General features: G+C 32.7%; 1 protein-coding gene across 1 annotated transcript; it reads right to left on the bottom strand.

Moving 5' to 3' along the window:
• LOC106673703 (gamma-gliadin) lies at positions 1 to 8,587 on the bottom strand. The gene is made up of 3 exons (XM_014405887.2): positions 8,485 to 8,587; positions 3,246 to 3,452; positions 1 to 602 (listed from the first exon to the last, which is right to left on the bottom strand). Exons 1-3 carry the CDS (start codon positions 8,500 to 8,502, stop codon positions 108 to 110), a joined length of 720 nt encoding a protein of 239 aa, XP_014261373.1. The 5' UTR covers positions 8,503 to 8,587; the 3' UTR covers positions 1 to 107.
• Between the last annotated feature and the right edge of the window lie 7,045 nt (positions 8,588 to 15,632).

The raw sequence follows: 15,632 nt of genomic DNA, 5'->3' as shown, positions 1-15,632 counted from the left end.
TATGGGTAAAACACAACGACTTTATTTTAAAAAACTTACATCTAGAATATTTTACACATATATGTACACGACAGCAGTGCCTTGAAAAAAAATAGATTTATACTAATTTATTTCTTTCCCGAATAGTCTAGGGAGTATGATCCCGAGAAAATATCGAAGGTTTTAACAGAAGGGTGGGTGGCGAATTGAGCAGGGTTCAGATAAGCCTGGGGGTTGAACCTGTGCTGCTGGTACTGCGGCTGTTGGTACTGGGGCTGTTGGTACTGGGGCTGTTGGTATTGGGGCTGTTGGTACTGTGGTTGGGGCTGGTAATACCGGGATTGCTGTTGCGGCTGGTAGTACTGAGGTTGAGGCTGGTACTGCTGGGACTTGTAGCTGGTCTGGTGGTACTGCTGGGGCCTGGAGACAGACTGGGGTGCCGGCCTGTTGTACTTTTCGTCTTTGTAGTATACGCTGGGGTCCTCGCGGTACTGGCCGTCGTCCTCCTGGCCTTCGGGAAGCGCGGAAGCCTGATTCTGTGTGAGCGTCGGCGGTGGCACGTTTATGTCACTTCCGGCAGGTTCGAAACCGCGTTTGCTCGCTCCATATTCAACTTCTCTTACCTAGAAATAAAAATTATATTTTATAATAATGATTGCACAAGTTGAACTACTTTCAGTTTACTTAAAATATTACAACACCGGGATTATTTTAAAAGCTTCTTCCAGGATAACTATTTTACCAATTTAAATAAAATAAACATTGAAAACTTTAAGTTCATCGATGTTGTCTCTCAAGAGTTCAAGAAGAAAATCTTTCATTTTCGTTAAGCAGTGAACACTTTTAAGTTTTGTTTTAAACTTGTGCTTTCCATCTAATCCCGTTGTTGCCTTAAACCAACGCCTATTTGACGAACTGCTAAAAATTATTTTCTATTCATTGAGAATCGTATTGAGACAAAGTATACATTAATACACAAAGTGGGCGACGAAAGATTAGCGGGTTTAAATCAATGAAATTAATCATATTGTCGTTTATCCTTGAATAATAAATTATTCTCCTAATCATACTCTCCTGCTTCGATCCTAGGTGGTAAAAACTGATTTACGCAGTGAAATGTACATTTCTATTTAAAAAATATATTATATAAGAAAAAAGTCTGCAAAATAATTTAAAGCTTGAAATGCCATTACTGTATAAAAACTAACTTATTTTAATAATACATACAATCATGAATATCATTTATGTACTTAGTTTCCTTCAGTTATTTAACAATATCAATCAAATAAACAAATCAATTTTACCAATTAAAAAATACCAGTAAGTTAAAGATCAGGGATGCGGTCATCAAAACAAGTAAGTTTTGTAACTTATGCCAAGCTTTCAACCTTTATTGTGGCATATCTATAACCACAATTGGTTTCCTCTCATTTGGTTACATATATATGTATTATTGTTTTTTACCGATATCGTTATAATTTTTTACTTTTAATATTGTGACTAGTATCCATTGTTATCTGGTAATTATTGTGTTATTTATTATTAATTATAAACGTTGTAATTAGTTGTAGAGCCGTGAAGACGACCTTAATAAAGGTCGAAAGCTTGGCATAAGTAACAAAAGTTACTTGTTTTGATGACCGCATCGCTGATCTCTAACTTACTGGTGATATCCTGACAGTCGATTCATCCTTCTTTCGTCAATTAAAAAATATTTTATTCGTTTATCATTGTAAGATAATGGTAAAGGAGTGTTTCAATTTTTATTTATTAAGTTACAAACTTTATTTCAGCATGAACGAGCTTCACATTCCAGTCCATAACAGACTCAGACCTCGAGACAGTTTTATGTAACATCGCCCCCCAAAAAACCGTGTCGAAAGACTTTTACCGTATTATTTTTTTCAAAATCTTCGGAATATGTAGAAACGCTTTTGTAAACAGGAGCAAACTTAATTGACCCACGGGATTCTCATGTCCCATTTATGAAAGGTGATACGCACGCTTCCTATCTTTTCGTTATGTTTCAAAAGACCATTAATTAACCAGTTGAACTGTGTATTTTTCTTGTATTTTTTATATACATTTATTTTTGCAACAGCATATGTTGCAAGAGTTTTACTATAAACTTTGCGTTATATAACCAAGTGGTTTTCCTTTTATCGGAACGCATAAATTAAAAATCCAAAATCACACACCGTAAAATAATAAAGGAAACGCTATCAAAACTCCGTTTAAATAGAAGCTTGTAAACTTTCCAACTTAGGCAATTTATTACACGATTCAAAAGATCGATTTCTTGCCAATAAAAGTATTATTTTTGTATTCTAGTATAAGTTACGTAAATATTGCGAGATTTCTATGTCATGAGCCTGAAATTTGGTCGTTACCTATCATTTTGGTCTGCCTTGCCTCTGTATTTCGCCATTTTTGTTTGTTACATTTTACGAATGTATGCGAAAATAGATCAACCAAATGATCGGAACGACTGAAAATGTCCAGCACTCCAAAGTCATGTATATGTTTGTATATATGTATGTACTGATAAGAACTTATCACTTAAAAATTTTGAAAATTATACAGGGTGTAGCGTGCTCACTCGCAATGTTAAGATTTTTTTTACAAATTCTAAAACTGTAGTTTTTTTAATCCACATGAAGATTTGTCTGAAATCCATCAGCAATTGGTTTATCATAAGTTATCATAGTTTCAAGATTTACCAAGAAAAATTCTAGACAAACTTTAGAGTTTAGGTGATTTATTTATTATTAATTAATACTTCGTTTTATTTCATTAATGTTTTTATGTTAAATTCGAATTAACATAAATGGATTTTTTTAAAAGCCCAGAGAGTCCTGTGGAAAGCACCTAATTTGACGCAAATGGATATTATACTTTAGGGCTAACAAACAAACATGTAATATAATTGTCACGTTGCATCCATGCTTAATTTATTAACAAACGTCATAGTGTACAAAATACTGGGAAATTAATTATGAATAGCTTTATGTATTATGATTTTGTAGGCTTCAACTAACCTGCGGTTTACTATTTGGAATTATGCATTTAAATTTATCTACCTTTTGTTATGTACAATTTCATGTAATACTCCAAGTTGTTGAATAAAAAACATACTCAATACACATCCACAGATATTTTCTTAAATATTTCCATGACTGATTTTATCGTCAAACGTGTAAGACCGCGAGGATCTAGCATTAAAACCGCTTTGCTACAATTATAAACGCCTAATTATAAATGATCACCTTTCCAGAATCGTCGACGTAACCGTACTTCCCGTAGACTTCGCCGGTCGGGTACTTAGTCTCGATTTTGAAGCTGCCGTCGGCCGCTTCGTAACCGTAGGAGTAGGAACCGTCGTCGTTGTGCCTGTTGATCTGCTTAAGGATCGGCACTGGGGTCGTGTACTGCTGCGCCCATGCTGCTCCTATCAGCAGGCAAGCTGCGAACAACTGAAAACAAATCGTTTTAAATAATCATCTAATTTCCCACGCAATGTTTTATTCGGTTCACATTTATTGTTGTGCTATATTTCGAAATTCAGTGATTACGTAACGGACCTTAAGTGTTATATTATTATTATTATTCAAGAGGCGAATTTTTGGCTTCTAATTAAACATAAATTAACGTAGTAAACTTTCACCTTTTCTATTTGTCAAATTCAATTTTAAACAGAAGCATCAGTATTGTTACAATACATGCTCACTTATTTATAAAATGTATCTACTTAGTTTGTCAAATTAAAGAAGACGCTGTTGTTTGTGAATCATTGATGACAATCAGACTAGTTTAGCACGTGTTACAAGGTTTTTTCGTGTATTTCTTCCTACCCACTATGATCTATTAGCATTTATCCTTGTGACTAAACTGTTGCCGGGACCGAAGCAGGAATGAGGAAATTAATCATATCAATAGGGAATTATTCAATATTTAAACTGCGGAAATTCCAAATCGATGATTGGGTAGGAGAGATTTAGAGGGTCATTAATAAATCAGATCTAAAGAGGCGGAATTTGACTAGTATATTAGTATGCATGTTTTGAATAAGTCACATGTTCTTCTGTTTTTACAAGAATCATAAAAAACATCTTTAGTTTCAAATACCAAAACTTTCTACTATTAGTTTTAGTTCAAATAAACATATGAAATCGTCATAGGTCCATTTACCGGTCCTCACTCGAGCGTTTAATTACCTTAACGCGTTTCGGGCTTGCGCCATCTTCAGTGAGTAACTGTACTGTTTATTATTATTTATTCATAATAACTATCATGCCGTTATTTTTTATTTAAAAACATTTGGTCTGAAAATGAGTCAGTACCGTGGTCATGTAATCTTAGATTTAAAAAAATTCAAGGCAATCTATTATGGAAAAATGTTTATTTACGTTTTTTGAGCTATTTTAGACAAAAATATATGTAAGGCAGAATTTTTTTAAACACACATTCGGTCCGAAATGATAGTTAATATTATATGCATATTATAATCGTGTGGACAACCAATGATTTAATTAGAATTAATTTGTGTGATTTTAAAAGAAAAATAAATTGAAATGTGATTTTTTTTTATGGCGGCTTGTTTCATATGAACGAAAGAACAAGGCAAAGTACAATAAACCAGAAGTCTGCAGAGCTTGGGAATACAAAACATCCGCTTCTTACTCTCCCGTCATAATCATCATCATCAAGAGCTATGCTGAGTGCGAACCCCGGAACACTAGCGTGGCAACTACGTGAGTCGGACGACTGACACTGCAGTCTCCATTTTTCCAATTTTGGTCAGACAAGTTGCGTCCTTTTTTTTTAAGTTTTTATTTATAATATAAGCTCTATCTAGCTGCAAGGTCCAAAAATGAGCAGTCATAAATATACAAAGCATAATCATAAGAATAAACCAAATTAAATGTCACAAAGGTAACAAGATGTATATTAAAATAATATGATAAAAATTAAAGACTATCACGTTAAAAATTCTTCAAAACAGAAACAATTGATAAGAACATTAAGGATTACAGATTTTTTTAAAAGTATATAAAGAGTCTTAGAAAAATCACAGTCTGTAGGAATTGAGTTTCCCAAGAATGCTACCTCATGTAACCATGCGATGGTGTTCCAAAAACAATGACCTCATCAAACACGTTGAGGAACTTGTAGGCCAAGGCATGAGCGAATCTCCAGAAAAGAGCTCCGAGAATTGAGAACTTACCATATGAAGGTGAGACAGGCAACATAACAAAGAGTGAAGCTCAGTAAAAAGAAGCCTAACACTATAGGTAAAGTAATCAGATGCACCCAATTTGAAAGACAAAAGCGTAGCCCTACGCTGAACAGATAAATGTCACTGTTAGTAAATGGATCCCGGACAATACTCAAGATGATTTCTGACCAATGACAGATAAAACATTTTAATAGCGAAGGGGTTACCGTAGTCTGAAGTAAAAGGTTTGACAAAACCGAGATTTTTTAATTTTGTAAAGTTGTACACGTGGTATTTCATACTACAAAAGAGCTTTTCACGTCATGCTTATTCAACGCGATTTTTTAATGAAGGATCGCAACCGGAAGGTCATATGAACCTCCAGGAAGATGGTACTTTTGTAAAAGCCTATGTGTAAATAGGTTGGGTTTGAATTCAGGGCCGCTGGGATTCGAACCTGGGACCCAGTGTTGAGTCTCCGTATGAACTCTCTAACCGTTGCGGCCACCGAAAAATATTCAGTTACTGAATTGTTTTCAAAGAGTCAATTTTTAGAAAATTAGCCATAAAGGACGAAATTTTAAAATTTTCCAAAAGGAACTTTTTGATTATCATTTGCTTTGTTACTCAGACTTATTAGTAGGATTTTAGGTACAGAAATAGAATTTAAAAAATATATATATATTTCAGATATGTTTGTGTAAAATAGGTAGGTTTTCAATATAAAACCAAATATTATTTATTTTATTAATCTAGCGCTGTTATACGCATATACCATATTAAAATAGGTTAATAAAGGTTTGTTTTTAAGGTTATTTAAATATTGCAAAGGCTAACTATATTTTAGGATGGTCAACTGTTTTCTTTAATTATTTGTTGAACTTGTTGTTCTGATCGAATTTTGATGCCAGTTGTTTATTATTTTCAATTAAGAAACTTATTAAATCAGGGAAAAATTCTTGTTTTAGGTGTATTATGGTTGTAAATGAAAAATATCCGTTTTAATTGCATTACGCGCACGCCTAATATGAATAAATGCGCAACATTTCGAAAAGAGATTTTTGTCCCGTATCATTAGTTTGCCCAATAGAAATGTAGGGCGATTTCCCTTGAAATAACCTTTATTTTAAAACACTGTATAAGGTTAATAACTCAATCGTAATTGGTTTAACAACCGTTGTGGAATTCTTTTGTCGAACGTGGCTGGTGGTCGCGGAACGGAGGAATTCGACGGACGGTAAACGTCCTTGCACCGCTCGCCTTATAGGATTTTTATGACGTTGCGAAACCCATTACGTCTACATTATGGGATGATTGTAGTACAAGAGAATTTTCATTTTCGGCTCGGATTTAAGCTGAATCTGAGTTGTTTTCGGCCGAACTTCACTGTCCTCACTACTCGAATTAGTCAGAAGAATCAAGACCAAGTAAAAGAATCAAACGAAATAAACATATATCTTAAGGATTTCGTCGTTGAAGTTGATAGCTTTTCAATCGTAATAAAAACTTGTTTGAAAAAATTGAAAAATATTCCCATTATTTTAGAATGAAAGAACAATTATTTAACGTTTTACGGTACATACCATAGCGTTTAATTATATTATATACTTTCTGCCAGAATATTACCTTCTACATTATTATTAATGTAATAATAACGCGTTATTATATTCAATTTTGTCTTTTAAAACGGAAAATAGTATTATTCTTTTATTCATTGCTGTCCTCCAATTTTAACAAGAAGTTCGGATGACCGTGATATATTTTTTTGAAGTTGTCTCAGTTGTTTAAACTTGAACGAAAATCTGATTAGAATTAGTTCATGATTGATTATATAAATAATCCGTTATTATATAAATAAATTATTTATATATAAGCATATTGCATGAATATGCTGTCTGCTGTCTGCCAAGGATTAAGAAGGACAATTCAAAGTCCCTATGTTTTTCGTACAATTCTTAACTTACTTCGACTTAAAGATTAAGACTTTCAACTTCATATATGACTTTTAACTCGAAAAATAATTATCTGGCAGTATAAATTTATACAACTATATATTTGGGGACTGTTACAAGATTACAAATAATAATTTAAAACTGAATGACAACGAAAATTCAAAACAATAATGAAAAATGGACAACGAAAATTCAACTTATCACGTGTTTTGATAGTTTTCGATTAATTAATTAATTAAATATATTATTTTGTCCGTGATTTGTCAGTTTTTTATTATAAAAATAATTTGTTTATAAAATCAATCTTGTCATAAATATTTAATTAAATTTATACTTAAAGTGTTAAAGTGACAATAAGTCTAAGCTTAAAATAAAATTAAACTTAATTTTATTTTGAATAATTTATTTATGATTTGAAAAGGAATGTTGCATGTCCGTGAAATATTTTTGAGTTGTCTCAGTTTTTTAAACTTCAAAGAGAATTTTGTAAGACTTAAATTTGTTCAGGAACGATTATGTAAATAATTTATGTTGTGTAAATTTATACATATCAATGGTTTCATTTTACAAAACTAATTAGATTGTATAATATAACCATAAAAAAGCCAACAAATTATGCCAAGTTTAGACTGAACAAATATTAAGTCACGGGCTTAAATATTATTCATACTTTATAAAATGTATTCGGATGATCGTTTATTAGTTAAATATTATTTATTCAATTGGGCTATAAACTAGTTAATTCTAAGTTTAAAACAAAAATAAGTAGCATTTCAACTTAAATTCTATGAAAATCTAAATTATACGTAGAAACTTTTGGGCTGTAAATAAAATTAATTAACTTGTTTAAACTTTTTAATACAAATTAATTTAAAAATTGTTACACATTCTTTTAAATGCCTAATTATTGTTTATCTTAATTGTGAGTGAGATTAAAATTAATTTTTTTATTTTCAGCTTATGTTTAAGTTATAAAGTTCATAAAATTGGTTTAAATAAAAATTGAAAAATTTACAATTTTAAAGGTAAAAGACCGCATTAATTCTTGTTGTCCTACTATTTTATATTAATATGCATTTATCTAATTGTAATGTTTAGTTTAAGTCCCCCAAATATTTAGACAAGTAATTAGAAGTAGATATTGATATCAATAAATGTTCGAAAAATCTGGTTTTATTATTATGTCCTCTTTTATGTTAATCGCTCTATTTAACTGTTACCGTTTAGTAAAAAAATGTTGGTAGGCCAAAATAATTTGTATAGACAAACTAATTCAAGGCTATCGTTTGTCATTATTGTTATCTTTATTGAATTTTTTTTTAGTAAACAAATACTTACTGTGTAAAACGTTGTCATAGTCGCCTTTCTTTCAGTTAGGTATGACTCGAAAAGGACCCGCCCAGTCTTATATATAGAGTAGTTCCCCTCTCTAGATCCGAAGGGGGGATCGCAATTCAACCTGCACACCTTTTGACAGCACTTGTGCACCTTTGTGATGCCCACGAACAGCCTGGGACGGGGTGGAAAAGTCGGGGAAGAGTGCGAGGGTGAATTCGGATCGTAAATTCTTTATTTGGGGGTGACAGGAGAATGAAGAATTGGAACCAGGGTCGCTCGTTGGCCTTTCGTGTAAACTATCAAATTAAGTTAAGTTTCACTATGGAATTTAGCTTCTATTTTGATTTCGCCGGCCCTGATTAGGTTAGATTCAAAATAATTGCTAAATACTGTTGAAAAAAACAAAAACAATATACCGGATGTCCTTTTTTTGATGGCCCGGCTGAATTTCTCTTAAACTAATGACGCTATCAAAAAACAAAAAATACGTATTTAATATTACTTAGTCTAGTTTCAAATTTTTAGCTTTTTTGGAGAAAAATTATGCAAGGCACCATCAGGCCCCGTTCAACTTCAAAATTTCAAACTCCCTATACATCCTTAGAGATCATTTAAAAGGATTCTTTACGCTGAAAGTTATGGCCAAAAGTTTGAAAAAACGCATTTTATTTGTTTCCGTGTTAATTCCAATAATTTGCTTCTTCATCAAATTAAGTTAAGTTTCACTATGGAATTTAGCTTCGATTTTGATTTTGCCGGCCCTGATTAGGTTAGATTCAAAATAATTGCTAAATACTGTTGAAAAGAAAAAACAATATACCGGATGTCCTTTTTTTGATGGCCCGGCTGAATTTCTCTTAAACTAATGACGCTATCAAAAAACAAAAAATACGTATTTAATATTACTTAGTCTAGTTTCAAATTTTTAGCTTTTTTGGAGAAAAATTATGCAAGGCACCATCAGTCCCCGTTCAACTTCAAAATTTCAAATTCCCTATACATCCTTAGAGATCATTTTAAACGATTCTTTACGCTGAAAGTTATGGCCAAAAGTTTGAAAAAACGCATTTTATTTGTTTCCGTGTTAATTCCAATAATTTGCTTCTTCACTAAAGTAAACGTTAATTGCCATTAATGTTTACATTCTGTCATTGTTGGTGAAACCCGTATTATGAGAGCATATCTTAATTCCTGGAAGTAAATGCATTTTACGATAGTATTTTACATTCAGTATTCCATTCAAACTGAACCGAAGAGCATTTTTTTCCGATCTATGGCGAGTTTATGTACGACTGATTTATTTATAGTATACAAACATTGACAAAATATGCTGTATATTTTTTATCCAAAAAAAGGAAAAAATTGGAAACTAGACTAAAAAATATTAAAGAAGTATTTTTTGTTTTTTTGATAGCGCCGTTGGTTCAATCAGCCGGGTCGTCTAAAAAAGAACACCCTTTATAGATTAATTCGGGAGAAAAATTTCAAAACAGATTCAATCCACATTTGTTTAAACATTTTTTTTTACTTTCCACCAGTTTTCAATACATTTCAATTAGCAAAACTTTCTGACAAAAAGCGACTGAAAAAAAGTGTCCAAACTCATTGGTTTAGATCTAAGCCGGCACAATCCAATTTTGACTGTCATTTTTCTCCAATAAAATTTTTATTTCCACGACTTTTTTCCTACCTAAGAAATCATAATATTATTTTGCCTTTATTGAAACTAGGTGTACGAAAATAGATCGGACTTAGTAATTTCAACTTATTCTTCCAAAATGGTGGGATAGCAACACAGATTGCTTAAAAAACCGGCTCAATCCAAAATTTAAACTTCCCTTTAACAATCTGAATAAAATACAACATTGAAAACAATGCCTTAAATGTTTATAGACCTTCTTTTCCTTCCAATAAAAATTAATTAAAAAATTTAGCCATCATGGTTTTTGTGCCTCCCGTAAAAATTTTGAAAATGTTGAAAGCCAGTTTTGGAACTAATCGGCTTAGTTATAACGTAGTTAAAATACCAAAAGGAAAAATTTAAATTAATTTAAATAGACAAATTTATGAAATAATTTCTTTATAGACGTCCTTCGGTTAAGTTCCTCGGTTAACCGCAAGTATATTAAGTTTCAAATACTTAGTTTTAATGTTTAACAAAAACATATTTTCTTAAAGGTAAAAAAATTAAAATAACCCCTAACTTTTTTGCAGTTATGAAGATTAAAATAAAACGATCAAATATCAATTACATCACAGCATTTATGCTACCGGGCTATCACATTCACCTCGGAATGAAAGTCACGTGGCTGTACTCATTAACTGAAATATGCTTGTTAAAATCGGTTCCGGGATCAACGTTAGCCGATAAATCTCATGAAACTATAAGTCATAATATAGGAATTCGGCTAATGTTATCTTTCTTTAGCATTTTACCAGAGAAAACTACTTTTATTTTTCATTTACGGACTGTTATTTACTTAACGATTGTCCCAATCAGGATAGAGAAGAATTTTGTAAAAATGTTTTATAACAGATGTATTCATGGATTGTTTTAATCCGTAAAGAATTATCTTTTCCCAGATTAAAACGCCATTGGTGCTACGGATTGTCGGATAGCCGATCTAGTGAAATCACAGGTGGAAAGTGTTACTTGCTATTCGGGAAATTACACAACTCTAACGTCATACTAAGTGAAATGCTTTCTTTAAAAAAAAATCTATTCATACTACATACTAAAAATATCCAATATATTCAATGGCTTTCGTACTGTCTGGTTAGACACTGTATTTTTACATTTTTCTCACGTTGCATCATATAAAAATGTGTCTAATTTTTAAGCTTTGTTTCTTTATGTCGAATTGATGGTCAAGACTTTCACTTCACCTATTAAATTTTCTGGTCACACTTGGAATATGACGCCTCTAATCATAATAATATGACATCACCGAATCCGTTATAAATGCCATATGATTATACAACGAGAAGAACGAATATGTAAATAAATCCCAGATCTGTTTCACTACAGATTTTTTTCACGGTCGATAAAGAAAAATTATTATCTTCAGTTTTCTATTATTTTGTGCACTAATATCTCTGTTATTACGATTATTCTTTAATAGTTGTGAGTATTGCATCATACAACATAATTTTCATAACAGACGATTCTCCCCATCTCCTGTTATGATACATGTTTTTGACCATCCTGGGTAAACTAGCTACGTACTTATTGTTATTGCACATAATATAAGTCACTCTCTATCAATGTGTACCTATGTATATTATACATCGATGTAAAATATAAGATATATTTTGATTTTTGAGCTACCTCCTAATCAAAACTTCCGAATAAACCTAGGTACAAAAAAGAATAGGAACGAGAGGGAAGCACCTCTTTTAAGAATCGCACCATCCTTTGGTACACAGATGGATGTAGAACACAGAAGGTACAGGGGCAGGAGTATTTGGACCTGGAACCAAATACTCAGAACCCATGGGAAAATACATCAGTATCTTCCAAGCTGAGATTCATGCAATCGAAAGATGTACCCAACTCAACCTAAGTAAAGGGTACAAAAGCAAGAATATAGCTATCATGTCAGATCGCCAAGCAGCCATCAAAGCACTATCATTCAACTAAATATCATTAGTTCAAGGATGGTGCTGAACTGCAGAACCTACTAAACATATTAGATACGCAGAACAAAGTTAGCCTCTCCTGGGTCCCAGGACACATGGGAGTAGAAGGCAATGAGAAAGGTGACACCCTTGCAAGGCAAGGAGCTGCTACACCGCTGACAGGACCTGAACCCTTCTGTGGCATAGGAACCCACACTATTAATGAGTATCTCGGACAGAAGGACAAAAAGAAAATGAGGGAACTATGGAATTCACTCATTGGACCCAGACAATCCAAGTATCTTCTAACCAATTTTGGAAGGAAAGAAATTACAGCATGTGTCAAGGGGAGCAGATATAAACCGCAAATCCTAATAGGATTTCTATCAGGACACTGTAAGTTAAATGGACACTGAAAGAAGATTGGAATAATCCAAAAGGGCACATGCAGATTCTGCAAAGAGGCAGAAGAGACACCAACACATCTACAAACAAACTGCGGAGCTACACTAACCCGCAGGAGGAAATGTTTTGGGATGTAAAATGTGACCATAGAAGAGTTTCAACCAGTGAAACCCGGATTATTAATCAAGTTTCTTGATGAAATAGGACTCACCGATGTACTTTACACAGAGCACGGGGGATACAAAAGCTCTTAAAGGGCGCAGTATACTATACCCTGAAATTACATCTACATCTATATCTACCTCCTTACACTTTTGTTGACTATGATCTAACCTGTTGTATCAATGGCCATAAATCAATGGGGATGTATTACCTTATCTCTGTGTATTTGTATGTATCTGTCATCGTTTCTATTGTTTTTTCTCGGTCAGCCTTTACCACTTCTTATTGAAACTCGGCAAATGTTTTTTAAATTTCATTTTAACTTATCTACATCTATCATCAAAGTTTTAGCATCTACATACATCAAAATAAGATACCAACATATACGGATATAAAAATTATCAGGAGAATCCAGGTAGGTCAAGAAAACCTATGTTCTATTTAGTAGATGGAGTTCTCAGCACTCCTCCATCGACCTGCATAACAAGAACAATAACAAACTATGGGTTCGATGGGGTCCTTTTATAATTATATTTCTCGTTTTTAGTATCACATCTCTTTCTCTCTCTCTCTCTCTCTCTCTCTCTCTCTCTCTCTCTCTCTCTCTCTCTCTCTCTCTCTCTCTCTCTCTCTCTACTAGTTAATTGTAAGAGAGGTCGTTTGCGACCTAAATTTGCAAGAGTATTAAATAAAACTATATTCATTTATTGACTTTTTTTCTTTTTTCTCACTAGTCATTCATCCTTACGTTTTTTTACTATTTTCTCTCTCTCTTTCCTTCTCACTTCCCCTCTCTCTGAACCTTTCAAAAGAAAATATCTAAAACATCTGACGAAAATTAATTTAAAACATTATAAAAACATGTATACATAAATATATTAATGTTATACATTATATTATGTGTTTGCATTCTCTAAATAACAGTAATAATAATGAAAATTAATATCTAATTGGTTAATTAATTTAAAGTTATGTCTAACTATCAAAAATTCTTGTTAAAATGTTCATTATTTACCATTTCTTTTCTTTTGATTGTTATTATTGTTTTTTGACATAGATAAATATTATCTTCTGTGGCATGGCTACGCATGGTTTATGGCTATAAAGCCAATACGAAAAAAAAAAAAAAAAAATCTTAAAAATCAAAAAATTTTACATTATGAAATATTTTCCATACAGTCTTGTTACCAAATTTATATACTACTTTTATATCTGGCCTATTCATTTCTTATAAACGTTTTAGTTGTTTGACGATTCTAAAAACGTTACGGGCAGAAAGTTTTATTGACCGATATTGGTAGCCATTGATTTGTTATATCTTTGTCACCAATATTTGTTTTTCAGTGAAATGGTGGAATTCGAGATGGCTGAATACTATTTATGTAGATAAATGGTAATTGTTCATGGTTAGAAATTGCCGTTAAAAGTTTGAGAATCTATGTTCCTCGTTGAATGAACGTTACAGGTTTGAAACTATTTTATTGTATTTACTGGAAAAAAATTGTCTATTGACGGATAGTGGTCAATGACCTGGTATGGTCAGTCAGAATGACTGTATATGTATGTCTTCTATTTAAGTCATGGTATTGTTACGATGAAGGGCGGGTTAACGAACGGTTCTTTGGAATGACCACGATATTAAACATTGTTTTCATGAGAGTTCTTACCATTATAAATTCACCTACATTACCCCTACAAATTACAGGTTCTTTGAATACTGACTACTTAAACCAGGCCAAAAATTCGACGATCATTTACTAATAGCACCCTAAATTAGAAACATTACGTCAAAACACTTGGAAGGACGAGTTCAAAGAAAGAAGATGACCGTGTTCCTGTACGGAACTGAAATCGTCTTTGTCTATAAACAAACCGTCCGATTAGAGTAATTTTTAAAAATTGAATAAGCTTATTTGCCAAATAGCTTGAATAATTCATACGTCCCGACATCTCAATGGACAAGGAAGCAAACCATTTCTCACGGGCCGTCATTCAAAAACCTTTCAAGTGTCGTTTTCAGCAGACCGACGTGCGGCAACGGTAGATTCCGAACTGATATCCTTATGCAACTGCTCTTTGGGACAATTATTTGATTACAAAACTGTAAAATTACCTAAATAAGTGAGAGAGTGAGAGAGTAAGACAGAGTGACAAATTAAAGAGGAAGAAAGGAAAGATAAAAAGATAGAGGGACAGACAGATAAAGAAAAAAGGAGGGAGGGAGAATGAGGAAGAGAGATAGAGAAAGAGAGAGAATGAGGAAGAGATAAATAAAAGGAGGGAGGGCGAGAGATAGAGAGAAACAGGAAAAGAAGGCAAAGAGAAAAAGAGAGAGAGGAAAAACGACGAGAGATGGAGAGAAGAAGATAAAAAAAGAGAAGGATGAAATGGTGAAATATTAGAAGATAGATGAAAAAATAGGCTGTTACGTAGATAAATAATGCATATTTTGGTTAGCAGAAAATATATGGGTTAGGAAGTCAGTAGTGCGTTTGAGTGAGAGATAGAACAAGAACGTAACTAACTTCCTCACTGAAGATGCCGTGAAGTCGAAATGCGTTTGAATGCGGTAAGACAAACCCAGTATAGTGACCTATTGTCGATCAATTCAAAAAATCTTCTGATGATCATAATATAATGTGGGAAGTCTATGGGTCGAAGCAGTTGAGGTCATCGCAGGCTCTCTGCGCATTTTGTTAAACTGAAAGGAAAGAACTTTTTAAATATATTTGATATCCTTGTCTCTTCTAAAAATCACCAATCATTTATTTTAACATTCATTTATTTGAAAAATACCACAGATAAAAAGAGAGTATGGAAAAATGCTTTTTGTTAGCTGAGCTTTCGGTATTGTAACATCGTCATCAAAACTTTCTTGCCTGTATTAACATTTTAAGTGTGACTATTACGTAATTTCGTTTTTTAATATTCTCAAAAATCCTTTCAATCTTGATGAGTTGAAT

This window comes from Cimex lectularius, unplaced genomic scaffold (genome assembly GCF_000648675.2).
Source record: "Cimex lectularius strain Harlan isolate CLEC.00 unplaced genomic scaffold, Clec_2.1 scaffold32, whole genome shotgun sequence".
Lineage (NCBI taxonomy): Eukaryota > Metazoa > Arthropoda > Insecta > Hemiptera > Cimicidae > Cimex > Cimex lectularius.
The sequence above is the reverse complement of the archived record's forward strand: the minus strand, read 5'-3'. Positions and strand labels throughout refer to the sequence as shown.

Excerpts from the sequence above, each read along its gene's own strand:
- LOC106673703 (XM_014405887.2), bottom strand. Across the intron at positions 603-3,245 it reads ACGTCGACGATTCTGGAAAG|GTAAGAGAAGTTGAATATGG; the intron begins GTGATCATTTAT and ends TTTTATTTCTAG.